This window comes from Carassius gibelio, chromosome B5 (assembly GCF_023724105.1).
Source record: "Carassius gibelio isolate Cgi1373 ecotype wild population from Czech Republic chromosome B5, carGib1.2-hapl.c, whole genome shotgun sequence".
NCBI classification, from domain to species: Eukaryota; Metazoa; Chordata; class Actinopteri; order Cypriniformes; family Cyprinidae; genus Carassius; species Carassius gibelio.
In genome coordinates, this window is record NC_068400.1 from 19,254,466 (window position 1) to 19,277,438 (window position 22,973).

Sequence of the window (22,973 nt, forward strand, 5' to 3'; positions counted from 1 at the left end):
AAAAGCATTATTTGTTTTTAATGTATTAAGTTAATTACTCTAATCTACGACTAGTCTAAATTTAGACTATTGCCGTCGATATATCTTTTATTTTTGTCAAGCTTAATTTCTCAAGCTATGACAATTAACACACAAACACACACACACACACAAACACACTTTCCTTCTGTCCAGTTTGTAAGTTTGTGTCGCGTTATCTAGTTAATAAACCAGACACATGTAGTTAAAAGTATCCCCATTTAACAATATAGCAGGGAAGAAATATCTCATCTCAGGTCGTGCAGCGAAACGTGACCGTGCCGGGCATCTGGTGTCTGTGTGATTACTGTTGCCTGCATATCAGTTAGACATCAGCGGGTGTAAAAACATCTAAAGGTTTTTGGGGGTTTGCAACTCAACTGTAATCTAATTAGTTTTCCGGGGTTCTGGTGTTGTAAATGGTCTGCTGCAGGTCAGCTAAAGTTTAAAAAAAAAATTGTGTGTAATCAAATTCAGGGATCAAAGGCGTGACAATTTAAACTTTATGGTTTAGGCCTGTGATCGTGAGGTTATCTGACAGTTCAGTCAGACCATATAGGAATATGTAGTTTAATTCGAGTTAATTTAGTTTATTTTAGTTACATTTATAATTTTTATTAACCCCTAGATCTTTCAACCTCAACATAAATGTACCGAGAATGCAAACAAGTACACAAACACTCACACACACACACACACACACACACATCCACACTTTCCTTCTGTCCAGTTTGTAAGTTTGTGTCGAGGTATCTAGTAAATAAAACAGACATGTGTAGTTAAAAGTAGTCGGTTAACAATATGACAGGGAAGAAATATGTCGTCTCAGATTGAAACGTGACAAACTTAGTAGTGATTCTTTAAATCCTGTTTATCAACTCTTTGAGATACTTAATCATTGAAACATTTCTATAGTCACATCTTTATTTAATATTTTCTAAAATGAGATCTGGTTTATTTCTATATTAAGTGTAAGTTGTATTCTTTCGTTGTCATATCTTTTACATTTTATCAAAATAGGTTAAACTGATTCAGGAAGATCACATTTAACACAAAGTCCAGACACATGTTTTTCCTCTTATAAATAATGACTGATTAAGTGCAATGTGTCCAATTCTATGGCGAGAGCTTCCTTTCTATCCCCAAAATTCTCCTTTCATTAAATTTGATGTCTGACATTTTAATGTTTTTATCTGATCCACTACCTTCTATTCCTATATGTGCAGGTATCTATACAAAATAAATATTTGTTTTTGGTTGTATTCTGAACAAACTCTGTAAAATGAATGACAAATTGTCTTGTTGAAGATTCGCCACACTTTAAACTTGGTAGTACTGCAAATGAGTCTGAACATATGACTACTTTAGGTATATTAATGTGTTCAACCCACTGAAGAGCCAAAAATATGACAATCATTTCTGTAGTATAAACAGACGGATGATTAGATGTTCTTTCAGGTATTCTATATCTACCCACTTGGAACATATGTATCCTGTTTCAGGATCTTTAGATACATCTATGTATATGAGTTACTTTAAAACTATATGCTCTTTATTTTTCATCTAAACAAAAGTCCTTGATGTTTTATTTTATTTTAATAAGCCACTCAAACTTACTTTAGTAGCCTAAATCATTGAATATGTCTTTTATTTTCTTAATATCAACTTCTGGCACGAAATTCTACATTCATAAATGTATGTTTCTCAAAACTCCCCGCGTTTGGTGGCATTAAAAGAGGAATTTGTGATGTATTTGGAGACGTTAAAAGAAATGAAAAGTTTCAAAGCAAGATTTTTGTATTCTTCATTAAAGGACTTTGGTTTTTCTTAATGTGAAAATCTGTTACTCCCCTACTTTTTCATTCTTTATCTTTTTCTTCAGTGTTGTTTTATTTATTTTACATTTATTTTGTTTTATGATGTACAGAGTGTGAACGAAAATTGAGTGTTATCTCAGACCATATTTGTAAATCTACCAGTAATGTACGCCTTTATGTTTTTAATGTTTAAAGCATCGAATAAAAAAGAAAAAAAACACCCACTAACACATCCCCCTAACACCTCCTTAATAACGTTGGTCACAAAGGTTTAAATGTATGTTAAAAGAGTTAAACAAAGTAAAGTTTTTAATAAAAACACATCAGTTCTTATTTGATGAAAACATTCTACCTGGTTTTAATATTAGAGCGATGTTTTTACTTTCAAATTAGGTTAACCTATATCATTTTATTTTCATCTCAACAAAAATTCCTTGTTGGAAAAAAATTGTTGTTTTATTTCATTTTAATAAGTCACTCACACATACTTTAGTAGTCTAAATCCTTGAATACAACTTTTATTTTGTCAGTATTAACTTCTATCATTGCTATATCGTTGCTATATCAATTAAAACATGCGTTTAGGCATACACAAATCTAACTGGAATGAAATGTTTTGGAATGTCTTTGATTTTCTTGCCAAAGAAACTTTAACAACATAACAGGAGAGGCTAAATATTTCATCTCAAGTAGTGCGTAGAAACGTGTCTGGTGTCTGGAATCTGATGTCTTTGTGTTTACTGTTACGACCATGTCAGCGAAGATTGTAAAACATCTAAAGGTTTTTGGGGTTTCCAACTCAACTGTTATCTAATTAGTTTTCCGGGGGTTCTGGTGTTGTAAATGGTCTGCTGCAGGTCAGCTAAAGTTTAAAAATTTTATGTATTCAATGATCAAAGGGGTACAATTTAAACTTTATGGTTTAGGCCTGTGATCGTGAGGTTAGCTAAAAGTTCATTTACTGGTCAAATGGACGTGAAATCTTTTAACAAGTCAGACCATATAGGAATATGTAGTTTAATTCGAGTTAATTTAGTTTATTTTAGTTACATTTATAATTTTTATTAACCCCTAGATCTTTCAACCTCAACATAAATGTACCGAGAATGCAAACAAGTACACAAACATAACCATACAATCAAAAACACACACACACACAAATGTAAACATTACAGAAAACATGAACATGCAAACTAAATAAATACTACTATAGACGGTTTCATCGGGCGCACGCGCCTGGACCTAAGTTAACTTCCGGTCTGTGTTGTGTATATCGGTCTGGCTGCGGTGCCATCTACAAACGCAGTTAAAGCCAAGGTGATGAGTAGACTGAAGTTGGGCTCAGGTGGCTGTGCAGCGGGATGTGTTTCCCATACATTTATTTATTTTTGGAGAATCGCAACAATTTTAAAACTGATCGATTTTCAAAAAGGCTTCTTTTAATAAACATGAGTAACGTTACGTAACGTACTGCACGTTTAATAATAATAATTCCTTACATTTATGTTTAAATATCAAAACGAGGCACGGGTGTTTTTATATCGCTGTATTTCTGAAAGAAGACGTGCATGTTATATGCGTGATAAAGCAGCGTGTGAGCTTACCAGCTCTGCTTTGTTTACAGCTGTTACTGGGGAAACCTCTATTTCTCGCGCTTTATGTCTATGCTTTAAAACATCTCCTGCTGGCAAATAATGAATTAGCATTTTCATTAAGTCCGCCTGATCCACACAGAAAACACATTTTGTTTGTTATCAAAAATATCTACTCTAGAGGGACTTGGCTGTTGTTATTGATTCTATTTGGAGTCTACCGGAAGTTAAGTTAGGTCCACAAAAGCGCTCACGGGCATTAACGTTTGTTTATGTTGATGCCGTTGAAACCGTCTATACACTCAAACAAGTACAAAAATACACAAACAAACAAAATAGGTCACAAACACGAACATAGCTATATAAGATTGAAAATGAGTTGTCCTAAGTTTTCTTTGTAACCAAAAGTGTTTGTTGGTACAAATGTCTGACAGAAATGTATACAATAGATTAGACATCCTTTCTCACTTTCCAAATGGTGTTGTTAACCATGATGTTTAAAATAGTTTTAAAAAAGTATTATTTTTTAGCTTTCATGCAGGATTCATGTCAGCACTCAAGTGTTTTAACAAGAGTCCAGAGACAGATGAAAATAGATGTGTGAAGAAAAAAAAAATGTAAGAGGTTTTTAAGGATAGACTAAATGGTTTAGATTGTTTAAAACAATTGAGTTTACGCATTTCTCTTGAATGTGTGTACGGTAACCGCTGCATACATGAAGCAGAACAAATACATAACTCATAAACGCATTGTAGTTAATAAAAAAGACTTATTTATCTAGCATAACATACCTTCTTTTCATAACAATAAACATTCTTACGACTTTAACAACTGCAAACAAACGGTTTGGTTGGAAAAAAAAATAAAAACATATTGTGTATTCTTAGTTAGAATGCTTATAGTTTGTAGTAAAATCACATATATAAGCTAAAAAAAAATTCTTCAAACCATGCTGCTTTCACACACACACACACACACACACACACACACACACACACACACACACACACACACACACACACACCTCACAAAACTGTCAACAAGGACCTTAAGTTTTTGTTATAACGTTTAGCTGTAGCTGAGACCTTGGTGGAATTATTTTACGTACAGTTTTGGGGAGGTTACTATGAACGTTGTAATAGGTTATAGATCACAAATTAACCCATTTAAAATCTAAAGGTTTAAAAAGTAATGTAACTGATAACATTTGATTACATGTTTTAAGACTTGTAATGTTTTCAACCGTTAATCTTTTGAAACGTGTAAACAGGACAGGGGTTAACATTAGAGTACTCAACAGCTAATGACCGTCAGACTTTTCAAATCCTTCATCACTTAAATTAGGATTGTGATCATTTCATTTTAAAGCACAACCACCACGAAATCAGATTTGCTTGGAGATTAAATACATATTTAAAAACACAACAAGAAAGTTTAACAGCTATGATACTGTTTTTAAATCAGGTTTTTGCACACCTATGAAGGGAAATGCCATGGCATCTAACAACAGTTGGTAAATCGGTTCAATTTAACAAATAAATATACATCGGCCAAATAGGAAATAAGCATACGTCTTTAACTCATGAAACATCTGACTCATATTTTAGAGTATTTAAGGTGGTTTATGAAATATATCAATGAAATCTGTAATCTGTAAAAATATTCAGATGTAACATTTTCATAATTAACCGCAATTTAATTATTTTTCTCACTGACTGTAACTGATTACATTTATTTTTAATCAAATTATATAATTTAGCTATATGTAACTAGTTGACCCCCTAACACTGATTATGCGTTCTAACAAGAATAGTTGGTGAAAGAGTTCATTACCCTCTTTAACTTTAAAAATGCGTACAATGTCCACAAACAAGGGTTTGCTCTTAAAACAAGCCCCAGACACCGACTTGGAAGCACCGTAACAAGTATAGCCATTGCAGAAATTTGTTATAGAGATTCAGTAAGTTAAACTCTGGATGCACGATTGACCGACTCACGTTTGCCATATTATTACTTTTTCTAAAGATAAAGACAATTATTTGGTTTCAGGACACACGAATCCTAACGCCCAATGGTTCACAAGATAACATGACAACGGTTGCTCCATTACAGCATAGTCAACCCATTTTAGCCTGTTTTAGCACATGTATATCGTATTATTGTTGAATATAGTCGTTTGGTCTAAATATGTGTTAACAGTTATTTTATTGTTGTTATATGTATTATATTTTCTTGTTTTACAAATTTAATATGTTTACCTAATACCTCATTCAAGCTATGTAGATCTTCAGGTCAGGGAACTACAATACCCATCACACACCTAAGGCTTCAAACATGCCCGTCGTGAATACATACTCATATTGTATGTGGCAACGCTCTAAATCATTGGACATCTGATTAAACGCATACGCAGATAACCTAAATAAAAAGACTCATATTCTTTTCTGTGATCTGTTTTAGTGATGCAAAGTTCGATTCACTTCTGAAAAATTATTTATTTGGACAGTTTGGTTCAATGAACCGATTCATAGGGACCTTAAGTCATTTTCGCAGTTACGTAGTACACTTTTTTTTCTTCTAACAACTGAAGAGTCATTTTTATTTCTGTGAATCATCTAAATAAATGTAATTGTGTGAACACATATTGTTGGTTATTATCTTTTGTTCATTTAAGTTAATTCTGAATCATCTAAATAAAGTTAACTGTGAAAACACACATTAGCGGTTATTGTCTTTTGTTCATTTAAGTTAATTCTGAAGCATCTAAAAAAAAAAAAAAAAAAAAAAAAAAAAAGTTAATTGTGTGAACACATATTGGTGGTTATTATATTTTGTTAATTTAAGTTAGTGATGTTTGTGTTTGCAGTTTTATGCACAGTGTCTCTGTCGTTGTTTAGCTTAAACATCAGTTTTTAGTCAGTTACAAAAGTGTCAGGCATTAAGTTTTTGTATTTTTTATTCACCTAATTATGACAGAGTTACAGGTTTCGAGTGTTTTTGAAAGTGTAAGCGGTGAAAACTTAAATGTGACCGTCGAGTAACGTTAGCTACTCAAACGAAGACAAATTGTGTAAGTGTTCATTAAGATGCAGAAATGAAAATAAGCGTACAAATATTCATAATGACAAGTACAATATAACCTAAAAACACTATAGCCCCCCTGCTAAGTATACCTAAAATTTTCTAGAGCGGTGAGATATTTACATTTACTGTACATTTATTCATTTAGCAGACGCTTTTATCCAAAGTGACTTACAGATGAGGACGGTGGAAGCAATCAAAAAACAACAAAAAGAGTAATGATATATAAATGTTTTAACAAGTCTCAGTTAGGTTAACACAGTACACGTACCATGGGATTTTAAATGATATCATAAATAAAAAGAAAACAGATTGAATAAAAAAAGAATAGAGCAAGCTAGTGTTAGAGGTCTTTACACAAACACACACATGCAGACACACACGCATAAATAGATATAAACCGCAATGTTTTTCATAGTGTTACACTTTGAACTATATGTTGTCATGACATTGTTAGCTCTTTCTGTTTGAATCTATTTACAGCAGTTTTCACCATCCTAATTGTAATGGTTTGGTCTTATGCTTAGGGCCTTATACGTTGTATTTTCTAGTTTTTGCTCACGTGTTAGTGGGTCTCTTTGTTCATACAAATCAATATTTCTGTGGATTTGGGTATTAAAATATTGCTTTAAACATCGTCTTCATTCGAGACGTTTACTTAACATCATTATATCATCCTAGTTTATATCAGATATAAGATATGTTGATTATTAATTATTATCCAACCTTTTAATCATCAAAATATCACGACTGACTTGATTGATCATCTTGGGCGGAGCCATCTTGATCATCTTTATTGAAACTTATCTTGGGCGTGACCATCTTGATCATCTTGATTGAAACTTATCTTGGGCGTGACCAATGTTTATGACTTCCTGATGACAAATGGGTTAGATTTTAAATGGGTTAATTTGTGATCTATAACCTATTACAACGTTCATAGTAACCTCCCCAAAACTGTACGTAAAATAATTCCACCAAGGTCTCAGCTACAGCTAAACGTTATAACAAAAACTTAAGGTCCTTGTTGACAGTTTTGTGAGGTGTGTGTGTGTGTGTGTGTGTGTGTGTGTGTGTGTGTGTGTGTGTGTGTGTGTGTGTGAAAGCAGCATGGTTTGGAAGAATTTTTTTTTAGTTTATATATGTGATTTTACTACAAACTATAAGCATTCTAACTAAGAAAACACAATATGTTTTTTTTTTTCAACCAAACCGTTTGTTTGCAGTTGTTAAAGTCGTAAGAATGTTTATTGTTATGAAAAGAAGGTATGTTATGCTAGATAAATAAGTCTTTTTTATTAACCACAATGCGTTTATGAGTTATGTATTTGTTCTGCTTCATGTATGCAGCGGTTACCGCACACATTCAAGAGAAATGCGTAAACTCAATTGTTTTAAACAATCTAAACCATTTAGTCTATCCTTAAAAACCTCTTACATTTTTTTTTCTTCACACATCTATTTTCATCTGTCTCTGGACTCTTGTTAAAACACTTGAGTGCTGACATGAATCCTGCATGAAAGCTAAAAAATAATACTTTTTTAAAACTATTTTAAACATCATGGTTAACAACACCATTTGGAAAGTGAGAAAGGACGTCTAATCTATTGTATACATTTCTGTCAGACATTTGTACCAACAAACACTTTTGGTTTCAAAGAAAACTTAGGACAACTCATTTTCAATCTTATATAGCTATGTTCGTGTTTGTGACCTATTTTGTTTGTTTGTGTATTTTTGTACTTGTTTGAGTGTATATTAGTATTTATTTAGTTTGCATGTTCATGTTTTCTGTAATGTTTACATTTGTGTGTGTGTGTGTTTATGATTGTATGGTTGTGTTTGTGTACTTGTTTGCATTCTCGGTACATTTATGTTGAGGTTGAAAGATCTAGGGGTTAATAAAAATTATAAATGTAACTAAAATAAACTAAATTAACTCGAATTAAACTACATATTCCTATATGGTCTGACTTGTTAAAAGATTTCACGTCCATTTGACCAGTAAATGAACTTTTAGCTAACCTCACGATCACAGGCCTAAACCATAAAGTTTAAATTGTACCCCTTTGATCATTGAATACATACAATTTTTAAACTTTAGCTGACCTGCAGCAGACCATTTACAACACCAGAACCCCCGGAAAACTAATTAGATAACAGTTGAGTTGGAAACCCCAAAAACCTTTAGATGTTTTACAATCTTCGCTGACATGGTCGTAACAGTAAACACAAAGACATCAGATTCCAGACACCAGACACGTTTCTACGCACTACTTGAGATGAAATATTTAGCCTCTCCTGTAATGTTGTTAAAGTTTCTTTGGCAAGAAAATCAAAGACATTCCAAAACATTTCATTCCAGTTAGATTTGTGTATGCCTAAACGCATGTTTTAATTGATATAGCAACGATATAGCAATGATAGAAGTTAATACTGACAAAATAAAAGATGTATTCAAGGATTTAGACTACTAAAGTATGTGTGAGTGACTTATTAAAATGAAATAAAACAACAATTTTTTCCAACAAGGAATTTTTGTTGAGATGAAAATAAAATGGTATAGGTTAACCTAATTTTAAAGTAAAAACATCGCTCTAATATTAAAACCAGGTAGAATGTTTTCATCAAATAAGAACTGATGTGTTTTTATTAAAAACGTTACTTTGTTTAACTCTTTTAACATACATTTAAACCTTTGTGACCAACGTTATTAGGGAGGTGTTAGGGGGATGTGTTAGTGGGCGTTTTTTTCTTTTTTATTCGTGCTTTAAACATTAAAAACATAAAGGCGTACATTACTGGTAGATTTACAAATATGGTCTGAGATTACACTCAATTTTCGTTCACACTCTGTACATCATAAAACAAAATAAATGTAAAATAAATAAAACAACACTGAAGAAAAAGATAAAGAATGAAAAAGTAGGGGAGTAACAGATTTTCACATTAAGAAAAACCAAAGTCCTTTAATGAAGAATACAAAAATCTTGCTTTGAAACTTTTCATTTCTTTTAACGTCTCCAAATACATCACAAATTATATAATTTGATTAAAAATAAATGTAATCAGTTACAGTCAGTGAGAAAATTTTGAGAAACATACATTTATGAATGTAGAATTTCATGCCAGAAGTTGATATTAAGAAAATAAAAGACATATTCAATGATTTAGGCTACTAAAGTAAGTTTGAGTGGCTTATTAAAATAAAATAAAACATCAAGGACTTTTGTTTAGATGAAAAATAAAGAGCATATAGTTTTAAAGTTACTCATATACATAGATGTATCTAAAGATCCTGAAACAGGACACATATGTTCCAAGTGGGTAGATATAGAATACCTGAAAGAACATCTAATCATCTGTCTGTTTATACTACAGAAATGACTGTCATATTTTTGGCTCTTCAGTGGGTTGAACACATTAATATACCTAAAGTAGTCATATGTTCAGACTCATTTGCAGTACTACCAAGTTTAAAGTGTGGCGAATCTTCAACAAGACAATTTGTCATTCATTTTACAGAGTTTGTTCAGAATACAACCAAAAACAAATATTTATTTTGTATAGATACCTGCACATATAGGAATAGAAGGTAGTGGATCAGATAAAAACATTAAAATGTCAGACATCAAATTTAATGAAAGGAGAATTTTGGGGATAGAAAGGAAGCTCTCGCCATAGAATTGGACACATTGCACTTAATCAGTCATTATTTATAAGAGGAAAAACATGTGTCTGGACTTTGTGTTAAATGTGATCTTCCTGAATCAGTTGAACCTATTTTAATAAAATGTAAAAGATATGACAACGAAAGAATACAACTTACTTACACTTAATATAGAAATAAACCAGATCTCATTTTAGAAAATATTAAATAAAGATGTGACTATAGAAATGTTTCAATGATTAAGTATCTCAAAGAGTTGATAAACAGGATTTAAAGAATCACTACTAAGTTCCATTATGGATTGCTATTATTATGGCGTAATTTACCAGGCGCTCGCCAAGAGCGGTTCACAGCCTAGGAGACTGATGTTCTTGTAAGAGCAGTGAAAGACAGAGAAGTTGTGCTGTATGGGGATGGGAGAAACCCACCCAAAATAGCGTCATGATTTCCGTCATCTCATGTGTTAATATTTTTTTAGTGTAACAATTTATGATTTGAAAAAATAACTGTTGCATCTGTGTAGATTACAAGAGCAAAGTGTATGCGCGTTGTGCACGCTATACATTATGGTCAAGCATGTGCCCTAAAATAGCATAATGAACAACGCGCAACGCGCCACTGACTTTAGACTAGGTTTTTTCTGGTCAGTGGCGCAATTGTTTAATGGAACAGCAAAATAGCACCAGGGATTGTTTGCGCCGGAACACGCCTCCTTTTTTGCGCTGAACCGCCCAGGGAGCGCAAGTTCATTCACTAGTTTAGCGACGTGCTTCTATGGAGGGAAAAGCGCGCTTTGCACGGGTGCAAAATAGGAATGACACATGCGTTGGTGTACAAAGTCAATTGCGCTGGGTGCAAGATAGGGCCCCATATGTCTGTTTTATTTACTAGATAACGCGACACAAACTTAGAAACTGGACAGAAGGAAAGTGTGGATGTGTGTGTGTGTGTGTGTGTGTGTGTGAGTGTTTGTGTACTTTTTTGCATTCTTGGTACATTTATGTTGAGGTTGAAAGATCTAGGGGTTAATAAAAATTATAAATGTAACTAAAATAAACTAAACTCGAATTAAACTACATATTCCTATATGGTCTGACTTGTTAAAAGATTTCACATCTATTTGACCCACTAAATGAACTGTCAGATAACCTCACGATCACAGGCCTAAACCATAAAGTTTAAATTGTCGCGCCTTTGATCCCTGAATTTGATTACACACAATTTTTTTTTTAAACTTTAGCTGACCTGCAGCAGACCATTTACAACACCAGAACCCCAGAAAACTAAAAATTAGATTACAGTTGAGTTGCAAACCCCCAAAAACCTTTAGATGTTTTTACACCCGCTGATGTCTAACTGATATGCAGGCAACAGTAATCACACAGACACCAGATGCCCGGCACGGTCACGTTTCGCTGCACGACCTGAGACGAGATATTTCTTCCCTGCTATATTTTTAAATGGGGATACTTTTAACTACATGTGTCTGGTTTATTAACTAGATAACGCGACACAAACTTACAAACTGGACAGAAGGAAAGTGTGTTTGTGTGTGTTTGTGTGTTAATTGTCATAGCTTGAGAAATTAAGCTTGACAAAAATAAAAGATATATTGACGGCAATAGTCTAAATTTAGACTAGTCGTAGATTAGAGTAATTAACTTAATACATTAAAAACAAATAATGCTTTTTCAATGCTGTTTTTTTTTAATTATTTTTTATTTTGTATTTTTTTAAGACTAAAAGTAAATAAAAATCGCATAAAGCTACATCATTTAAAAAGTACAAATTGATCTTATGTTTAAACGGATTTAAAGTTTTCACTAATTAAGGACTGATGTCTATTTATTAAAAACTACTTAGTTTAATTATTTTAAAATTTAAATCTATTTGACGCTGCTATCACGCCTACAGGGGGCAGTCTCTAGCGCTGGAGGCGTGATTTTTTTCCGGAGCATTCCCCGAGCCTCATTCTAAGTGTGTCAGCGATGCTGTCAGGATCACTCAACGGAGATGCCTTGACACTTTGCTGTGAGATCTTTTTTTCTTTCGTCTAACTCTCTGTCAGTAATAGTCTAGATTTTTAAAGTTGTAGTTAGTGGTAAAGTACAACATAGATTTGATTTGAAGTATCTTGTCTGATGGATTTTATTTTTGATCCGCGTAATGCCTACCATCTTTTTTCTTTTGTTTTTAACTTTTTATAACATCGTGACAAACACCAAGTTTTCTGGTTTGTATCGCCGCTTTACATTCTTTTCTTTTTTAGTTTGAGGTAAGGTACAAATGCTAAATGCTTTCTTTTCTAGCTGGTAACAAAACACCTTTTTAAATTTTTACAAGCTCACATCTTTTTCACGTGTTGCTTAACGAAAACACATCTGATAGTTTTGACTTGTTTAGTTGTTTTAGATAAATAATCAGTAGTTTTCTTTTTTATTTGTTACAACTTTAACAACGTTTTACACTTTTCCAACTACGAAAACAATCATTACATCGTTCCCATTTTGTTTGTGTTATAACCTTTTTTCTTGAAATGCACTGTGTACTTAAAACCTTAATAAAAACTTCCCTTATACCATTTTAATGATTTCAACCCTTTCCACAGTTTAAAAAAAAAAAAGCACATAGATCCCAACACATTTTCACCCTCCCTCACCGAAATTCCTTCTTAGGGTCGTAAGTTCATATCTAGGTCACCGGGGTGTACAGGGAGGGGAGGGGTGGGGGGTGTACAAACAGGTGTCCAGAACAGATGGCTTTTTATGACCCTCATCAATCAAATTTTTGACACATGGTATACTATATTCTCTCTTGTAATAAACATATAGCTTGTAACAATGAGCCTTTATAGCCTGTCATTGGGGAAGTCGTGGCCTAATGGTTAGAATTTGGCTCTAAACCCTAAGGTTGTTGGTTCGAGTCTCGGGCTGGCAATACCACAATTTGTCCATCACGGACTACGTGACTTCACCACTTGATTGACTAAGCCTCTTCTGGTTGACTAACAGTTAGTCAACTATTTGGTCGCAGTCCTTGTCAAAACTGATATCAGGAACACCAAAATCTTTTATGAAGTCTTGTGCATGTAGCTATGTACGTACTTTAACTTTTTTTTTCAATTTACTCAATTTCTTAAGGGCTATTAAAAGAGTCTACAATTTTAGCGCATTCCCTTTTCTTCTTAAATCAGAGGATACTACTGAATAGTCTTGCATGACATCTTGTGGAAAAGGGAATTGTAGAAGCTGACTCATGTGTTATATAAATGGGCTCATGTCCAGTATAGTCAACTGTGAGACAAATATTGATGTTAGCTCCTCACGGCTACTAGAATAAATATTGCAGTTGCTGCAGAGGTAGACTTATTCTTGGACTTGTCATTCTCTCATCTGAACTTGGTTTAAAAAAAGGGACTCTAAAATGGAAATTATGCTTAAGGACACCCACTCACACATGCAGTACACACTCATACATAGCATGTATCAATTAAGAATATAAGCTGATTAATAGCATTCTGCATTGTAACAAGAGCAATAGAATTGCTATGCTGCTTGCTCTTGAATTGTCTTCTATATTTTTTAAAGGAAACATCATAGATGTTAACCTTACATTAATACATTTAAAATTCATGGCAGAATAGAACTTTTGTGGAGTCCTGTAATTAATATGACATATTGCTTTGTTCACGGAACCCAGACGCTCTCTATTAAGCTGGAGCACAGTTCTACTTCTGATTTTATTGTTGTTTATATTGTCATGTTGCAGTATTTTACTTGCTGACATTTTAAGAAATAATTTTATTTTGGTATTTTATATGGTCTGTTTGTGGTTGATGGAGTAGCATCTCCCAGGGGGTATTTTTTAATCTCCACTGGGGATAAAAAAAATTCAGCAGAGGCAGGGATGCATAGACCTGAAGGGGGGAAATATCCTCCCATATATATATATGTATATATATATGTGTGTGTGTGTGTGTGTGTGTGTGTGTGTGTGTGTGTGTATATATGTATGTCCTGTATGTATATAGTCTATGAAATACCATATATGGCTTAAAGAGATTTGAATGGCGTGTCAAAAGAGAAATAATCAATGACCTTGATTGTATGTTTGTTTACTTGAGTTATTAGTGTTTGTATTAATGATATTGTTTATATGAAATTATATGATTACAGTTAGAATGTAGCATACTAGTGAAATGGACTACTTTTGTAAAAAAAAAACAAACAAACAATAAAGTAGTGTGCACATTCTGAAAGAAAGTCATGCAGATTTAAAAACAAAAAAAAAACTGCCACTTGCACTTGCAGTGAGCGATGTTGGTAGAAAAACAGCTTAAATATGAAAATGTAATATTCATAAGAGCTACAGACACTCTGACCACATAAAATATGAAGAAACACCAGCAAGCTTTCAAAATAGAAACATGCTGTTTGCATCCACTTTCCTATATGCTATTATATGGTTTATTCTGGATATTTCTACTATTGTGATGTAAAACCAGCTATTTCTGTCCATTCAATCCATACAGTTTCCAATCTATTTCTAATCTATTCCAATCTATCAATTCAGTTGACGCTTCAAAGAATTTCAACATTTTAGAACCAGGATTTTCCCTTTGACAACCAGCTGAGAATACATTTTTTGAACCTGGCTCTTTAATATAAAGATCCTGCAGAGGTATTTTTCCACCTCTGCCTCCAAAATCTGGTCTACTAAAACAAATAAAGGTGCTTGTTTTGGGGCTTACCAGAGTGGCTCTTAAATCGAGTAAAACCCTGTTGAAATGCAGACGCTGCAGTACTTGCACTCTGCCATCTGGAAGTGTTTTACACCTTTAGATTGTAGTGGAATGTGTGGGGGTTTCTTTATTTTCTTGTTCTTTGTTTTGAGTGCTCTGAAAATTAATTGCGATTCTCTTTATTGATATCCTCCTTTCGCAACTCTCAGACCACATCCATGAAACATTCAGAGATTGATTTGTAATAAAAAAGGCAATCTTTGCTGTGAATAGACGCTATTGAGAAATAACAGGTCCTCAGAGAGCTCCTCCAGATGTGTTGATTCACTTGGAAGTTGCACATGTATTTATCCACAAGGCTGACTGGACTGCTTGTTTTACTTATGTTTAAAAATAATATGCTGGAAAGGGCACGACATCAGTGACCCTAAGATTGGTTCACATTTTTATCAGCCCATCAAACGTCAACTCAGTCTGCTGCAAAAATTGTTTCCACCTTAGTTTTATGATACATATACTTTTAGTGTAAGGGCTATTTAAACTAATTGTGCAAAATTAAATGGTATTTCTTAACAATTTTCACGGTTCTTTCAAAGACACATATCTCTCTTACTACACTTTTTCAAAACCACAATATTTGTTTGTGATATACAAACAAGATCCAAAATCTCAAATCCAGCAGCTTATAATAATACACACACACACACACACACACACGCACGCACGCACACACACACACACACACACACACACACACACAATCCCATAGATATTAAGGGAATGATTTGAACCACATCTAGAGACCATTATATCATAGAGACCTAAGAGTGGGATCTTTTGGAATGGGATGAAAAAAATCATCAAGCATAAGCAACCATCAAGAACATCCTAGCAACCACATAGCAATGCCTTAGAAACCACTCTGAACACTTTAGCAACCATATAACAACATAAAAAACCACTCAGAAAACCCTGGAAAATGTAAAAATCTAGTTCAGCATCTAATGTTGCCAAAACACGTTTTTTTATTTGCACTGGTCATCCATTGCTTTTATCCGATTTGCTCTTTTCTAGAAAACTAAAGTTGGAGAAAGAGTTAGCTGGGATGCTTTGGAGGATACGGTGGGAGGAACTGCAGTTTGAAAGTCCCAACAAATATCACAAACGCGCAGGAAGCCGTCTCACTCTTTCCCAGGTACAAATGCTCTCTGGTATTCTCATATTTTGGATAAAGCTGCATAAAACTGATCTGTTTTCCAGCTGGCCACCTCTAAAACAGATCTAAAATTCATTCTAAAAGAGCAAGGATCAAATCTATATTTAAAAGACAAAATGTCTTTGAGTTTCTGTTTCTGTATAAACAACGTCGAATAAAAGAGGTTTCCTCCTGTTGTCCATATGGTTTTAATTTATCTCATAAAAATGCCTTTTTGTACTTGGCTGTAGTTCCTGGCACTGTTTTGCCATGTTTGCCAGGTCGCAAATTTAGCCCGATTTAGTTAATCTGAATTCTGTTCCTCTTTAAATAGAGAATAAACATATACATGACAAGCTCACAGGTTTACTCCAATTTACAATCGATGTCAAAACTGTTCAAAACCCTGTAATATTTCAATGAATTTATAACTAGACGCAGATTAGAAATCAAAAACTTTATAGTTTACACAATCTTGACACATTACACATTCTTCAGTTTTATAGTAGCAGACTTGTATTAAACATTTGTTCAAATAAGCTCCAGTTTGACTGCCTAGTCTCCTACACAAAACACATCATGTATCATGAAATGCTGTGGATTAATAGCAGACTTATTATTTACCTAGAAAACACACACACACATTCACACACAAACACATATACAGTGTTTTTTTATTAGGTTCTTTTGGCCTCATACTTGGAACGTGCGTTTTGAATACAGATGCATTATTTTTGAATACAGACCACCGTATACAGTATTACACATTTTGGAATACCTTTCCAAATTTGTTCCACATCATTGTACTGAATGTATGATTCATTCTACTCCACTGATGTTATTTAAATAAAGCTTTTAATGCTTTTCTTCTCTTCGTACAAAAATATCTTAATAAATTTCTTAAATGTTCAGTGTTTTTCTTTTTTAATTCTGTATATTAATGAGTGCCACTTTAACTCAATCAAGCTAATGTCTGTTTTAAAAAACTTTTGGTGTGAAGCATTAAAATTCACCTTCAGATATGTTTATTGTATAGTTTAGCCAACTAAAACTACAGTAGAGTCCAAAAGAACCAGGATTCCCCCCCCCCCATTAAACCTAGAAGTAAAAATTAAATTAAGGTTTGTAAAATGATAAAATATTGTTATTAAAATGGTTTAAATAAACTGTTTTTAGATGAATCAAATTTGTGACAAATTATGACACTGACCATGTGAGGTGTATACAATTTAATTTTAACAATTACATTTTTACAAAATTAAACTTTTCACTCCAAATCCTATGCTGATAATATAATTGCAAGCAATATTGTATTAAATCTAAACAGAAATTGTTGTCTCAGACTTTTGGAGCCCACCGTATACACGTTATCTTTTCTAATGTGCATAATGAAATTACTTTGTCTTAAATGCATGTTACTATTGCATTCTCTCTGTATTTCCTTTTCAGAGAGGTTCCAGCTATGGGTCCTTGATAACTGCGCATGGAAAATATCAGCTATTTGCAAAAACAGGCTATTTTAAGGTGCGCCTGAATTCTTCTGACATCCTCCCTCTTCTGCACACCCACACACGTGTATTCACTGGAGAAATGGAGAGTGGGTGCACTACCAACTCAGTGTGTTGCTTTAAGATCACACTTTAATGCTTCTAAAGTCGATTCTCATTGCTATGTGTGCTATGCTGCAATAATTGGATCACAAATGTTAAAATGGCAGCAACATAAGCTGGAGGATTTGTTTTGTAATTAAGCTTCATGACACCTTCATTGTTCTAATAATATAATATATATGATAATATAGTAAAAGTAATGGATAATATACATCGAGCTGGTTGTTATCGCTGCTACGAAATTGGTTTGCATTTAAATATTTTAATAGCCCTTTAAATGCAAGGCTTTCGCAAAGAAATGCAATTCCTAACAAAGCTTTGAGACTAGACAAAAGTTCAAATAAGACATACATGTAAGGCATAATGCACAGCTGTATAATTAATAACACAGCTTTTCTCCACATATTTAATGACGGGGACATAAATGGTATATTAACTCAGTCACAAGATGATAGCAGTTGCATTTGAATGAAACTAGAGACAGCATGTGACAGCAGCAGTTCAATTCCAGGCTGCAGAAAAGTCACATTGTGCAGAGGACTAATCTGGTCCCTATGGTTTTGCCCAAGTGACCATCTATGAAACAAAGTCTTCATTGGGGATCTCTCTCTGGGGCTTAACTAGTTGTCCTGGTCACCACTGACATTCAGGGCTGTAGAGATCATCTCTAGGTGCTTATCCGCCATCCAATGATGTACAGTAGGTGGACAGCCTATCTGAGCATTACCGCGGCGGTAACTGTAATTCAGTCGCGTGTTAAAATCATTCGCAAAACTACCGCCAGGTGGGGCAAAGGGCCGAATTGCGAAATGAATGTAGTTGTAAAATGAGATAAAAGGAGGAAGTAAAACAACAATAACATTATGATATAACATAAAAAAAAACATAAAAAAATGTACATTTTGTTCATTTCAAAATGTAGGATAGTCTACTAAAAAAAAATTAAAAGAAGACCTTTACACAAAGAATCATATGCATGCTATTTTTATTTACCAGTAAATAAATATAAGGCCTATATATATATATATATATATATATATATATATATATATATATATATATATATATATATATATATATATATATATATATATATAAGCTAAATGTTTTCATTTCATTTCGGTTCATTTTTGGTTTAAAAACAAAAACGTCAGGTTCCATATGCAGACCGAAATGGGAACGCTCCAGCATTTAGCAATAATTAGTATTAAGTCTGTTATTATTCTTGATTTTTCAAACTACCAACACATTTTTGAATTATGCCTTATGTGTGACCAAAAATTAAGTATTATTTGTTTCAGCTGTTTGATCGCGCTGGTGCTTCGTGCACATATTCACTGGAAACAGCAGTCATTCAACAGACATTCAGCGTTAGCACTTTGACATATTGTTAATTTTTCTTTTTTCATCGATACTGAAACACGCGTGAACTACACAGCCTATTTCCCTTATGAATAATAGTTAAGCTTCAAATGGGCAACATCGCGAATATGGAAACGTTTGGATTTCTCCCGAATGAGAAAGCCCAACCTTACCTTATGCTTAGCTTTAAATTATTATTATTTTTTTTTTTTCTTGATTACTAAGCCTATATTATTATATACTGCAATTATATTTATCCATTAGAATTATATGTTTTTAATTCTTGTTTTTTTCTGATAAATTTGTGAAATTTAATGGGTTTGTTGTAAAGTGAAGGGAACTAAAAATATCCTGTTGGTACATTATAACATTATTAGGCCAGCCGTTATTATTTTGAAATGTAATGTAACTTATACCTGACTTAAACTCTGATTTATTTTTTAGCGTGTTTAAAAATAAAACATGCAGCAAACGGAAATAGGTGATTAATCCATTAAAATGAAACCTATACACGACTCATATATTTTTTTCCTCTGACAAACTTCATTTATTTTTTAGCGTGTCCAGCAAATGAAAATAGGCTATTAATCCGTTAAAATTTGTTACTCTGGGTTAACAGTAATTATAATTATTTTATACTTAAGAACAGAGGCCTAATATAGGCTTTCCAGGGTTTTTTTTTTTTCATTGCATCTGAAAATGACTTCGTTCATCACATTCACTTCACGCGCTCTGGCACAGATCAACCTCCCGCGATGCTCAGCTGTGGATGATTTAAAATTTTTTGCTGTAAAGGTTGCTGTCCCATTTTATACAGGAATTGTTCATTTTAAAAAATTGAATTATATTGTTAGTTATAATTATATTGTTAACACAAGTTCATTTAGGCTATTTAACATGCACTGTGACATTTTACCATTTTTTACTTATAAACTCCTTGAGAATTTAAAGTTACTTTAATAGTATTTAAATTCAAGTAAAAAAAAGGTTTTAATTGCTTAAATTATTTTTATTAATTAATAATATGTTATCATGTTTATTCTTGTAGAAAATACGTTTATTCATTAAGAAAATAAGGGAAAAAATAAGGGATAATCCGAATATTTGTTTTGCTTTACCTCTATATGTAGGATTCAATTATTCAAAAAAATAAAAATAATAAAATAATGTCATTAAAAAAGACCATTGGCCTCAGTTATTTTGACCATTATAGAATTGTGACTTTAAAGGTTAGTGATTTAGGAGGTGAAAATACTGTGAAATTACTAATGGCATGGATTTTAGAGCATATAACAACTGAAGGTTTATGAAACATTAGCCAATAAAGCATTTTTTTTAAACAACGGAACTTAAAGTTGTAAACTTATTATTTCAACCATACAGCATGTGAATAAATAAAATGCATACTTTTCATAACATTACATTATTCATAAAATGCATAAAGTTTCTGGTGTTTGGATTTGTACTTCAATATAATGAGCACCAAGTTTAAGAATAGCCCTAGACTAGTTTCTCTCTCTCTCTCTCTCTCTCTCTCTCTCTCTCTCTCCATTTAACAGCATTAGCTCAATGAAATACGTCTTCCTTCCATTAGAATGAATGTTTTCTTGCCTTGCTAAATGTTGGGCTCGTGATCAATAAGTTGTATTTGCCTCAATCTGATTTAGTAAAGTCAAACCGCAGACGGTGAAGCTGCGTCACTGAGCGTGAATCCCGCGTGCTGTTAGGCAGGAACAGAGGATTCCGCTTGGTCTTAAACCACCCACGATCACAAATAACAATGATTTTCGTAAAATAATGATTAATTATTAATTGATGATTTGTTATTATCATTATGGTCTTGTGAAAATAATAACATGGGCTGCGAGAAAATAATGAATACAAAGAGTAGTGTTGCTGAGTGCAGGCAAGTTTCAGCCCAGTAACACACCGTTCTTCACAGCCAAAAAAACAGACCGAATTCAGTTCAGCTGGAGGGGGTTGGGTTTTTGGGGGTAGTTATGTATGACTTGTGGGGGTCGAGATAAAGGTGTGAATTGCTCTTTCATATGGACAGTGTCTTATGAGGCTTTCACTTGCTGAACTGGTTTATATAGAACTGTTTTGGTTATAGACTAAAAAATGGTCTGCCCCCACGTAAGATTTTTCTAGTTCTAGTATTCGTTTGTTATATTCAACTAATCAGAGGTTTATATTAAATTTACATAATCAAATCTTAATATATTCCACGCTCAGGCACTTGCATTAATTTAGCAACAAAGTACATGCAGAAGTAGCCTAATTGTGAAAAATTTGACATTTTTATTATTTATTAATAAACACATTTTTTCTCGTCGGCTGCAGGATGAAATTCACAGTGCTGGCTCTCTCCGACGAGAGAAATGCAACATTCACAAATTACACAATTCGTTTTCGTTACCATTACTGTTTTTTTTAATCATCTTGTTGCAGTTATAACTTTTACTGCTAAATTTTACTTTTTTTAGGCCATATGCTATTGCCCTACTTTATTAGCAAGTAAAGAAGGTTCCTTTTAAAATCAGTCAAATTGTCAATTACTAAAGCTCTTTTTTACATTGCGTGAATTTTGTTGATTATAAAGAGAGAACTTGACTTTAATCGTGAGGACGTTTTATTAATCCGTCCATTCCTTAGAGTTTCAAAGATTTAATCGTGCAGGTTTAATTTTATTTGTTTCTTGTTTTAGGCAAATTAGGCATAAATAATGGGAACAAAATTATACAATGCTTCACGTTTAAACATGCAACAATTTCTTAATCAGTTTACAGACAAATGTCTTTTTCCCAATAAGTTATGTCAAAATAAAGGACAGGTAACGAATAACAAAAATGCATGTTGTTTTATTAAAGGAAAAAATATATTTATATTTAAAATATAAATTAAAATATAAGCATTATATATGAAATTATTGACATTTTGCATACCCCCCTATAATAGGCTACCACTTGTAATGCTCCGATGCAAAGTAAAGCACAATTTCTTTTGAATAATATAACGCATAATTAATATAATATAAATAATACTGCACACTTTTTATATGTGTCAAATCTAAAATATGGTTTAATACCATGTAGCTTAGAAAATATAAGCACAGACTCAGGCACAGGCTTGACATTTATCCTGCTTGAATTTGTTCTAAGAAATGCACATAACTTCATAGATGCCAAACTTTCATCTGTGAATATTAAATATTAAAGATTTAGACTATAGTGTTTTTCTTTCATTTTCCGTGACTGAAGTAGTCAAATGTAACACATCAGCGAGGCAAAACTGACGTCTATTTGCGGAAATGTGCTTTGATGCGCTTGTTTGATAACTTGTGGTTAAAGTGCCACTCTGCAGTCAAAAGCTGCAAATGAACTTTACAATCGCTGCAGCGGCGGTACCTGCGGCGGTACTCCAGAGAGCAATGTAATATGGCTGTATATTTTTGTAACCTGCTTGTTTGGAGTGTGTCATGCCTAAAATTGTTGTCTAGGTAGGCAGCACACTAGGTTTTGGAACGTAACCCATGTCTGAAAGCAAAATGAAATATATTTGGCTGGTCACCAAGAACTATTAGAGGGCTTCTCTGAAAGCTTTAATTATGAAGAAATGTGGAAAATGTATTCACATTGTATAAACAAAGAAATACCACAGTGTAAGCTAAAAAGGACACTGAGCCATCAAATGTCCAATGAGCCAGCTAAATATTTTTGCTTTCATTATTGCCATCGACAAGGACAAAGCAAATGATCAAATTAATTATTTTGCATGCCATTGTTTCAGTATCAGTATAGATAGTCAGAGAGATAATTTTACTCTGTTCACATACACAGTGGTTTTTGTATTGCTTCAAGGTTATTTTATAGCTCAGGAGCCTTAA

The 22,973-nt window shown here is 33.1% G+C and overlaps 1 protein-coding gene across 2 annotated transcripts in view; it reads left to right on the top strand.

The window, feature by feature from the left end:
* The window catches only part of LOC127958866 (atrial natriuretic peptide receptor 2), a 105,261-nt gene that overhangs the window by 51,059 nt on the left and 31,229 nt on the right, over positions 1 to 22,973 (top strand). For both annotated transcript variants that reach the window (XM_052557895.1, XM_052557896.1), the window contains exons 8-9: positions 15,995 to 16,115; positions 17,565 to 17,639. In XM_052557895.1, the coding sequence (XP_052413855.1) occupies positions 15,995 to 16,115; positions 17,565 to 17,639 (196 nt within the window). The remainder of the gene's footprint in view (positions 1 to 15,994; positions 16,116 to 17,564; positions 17,640 to 22,973) is intronic.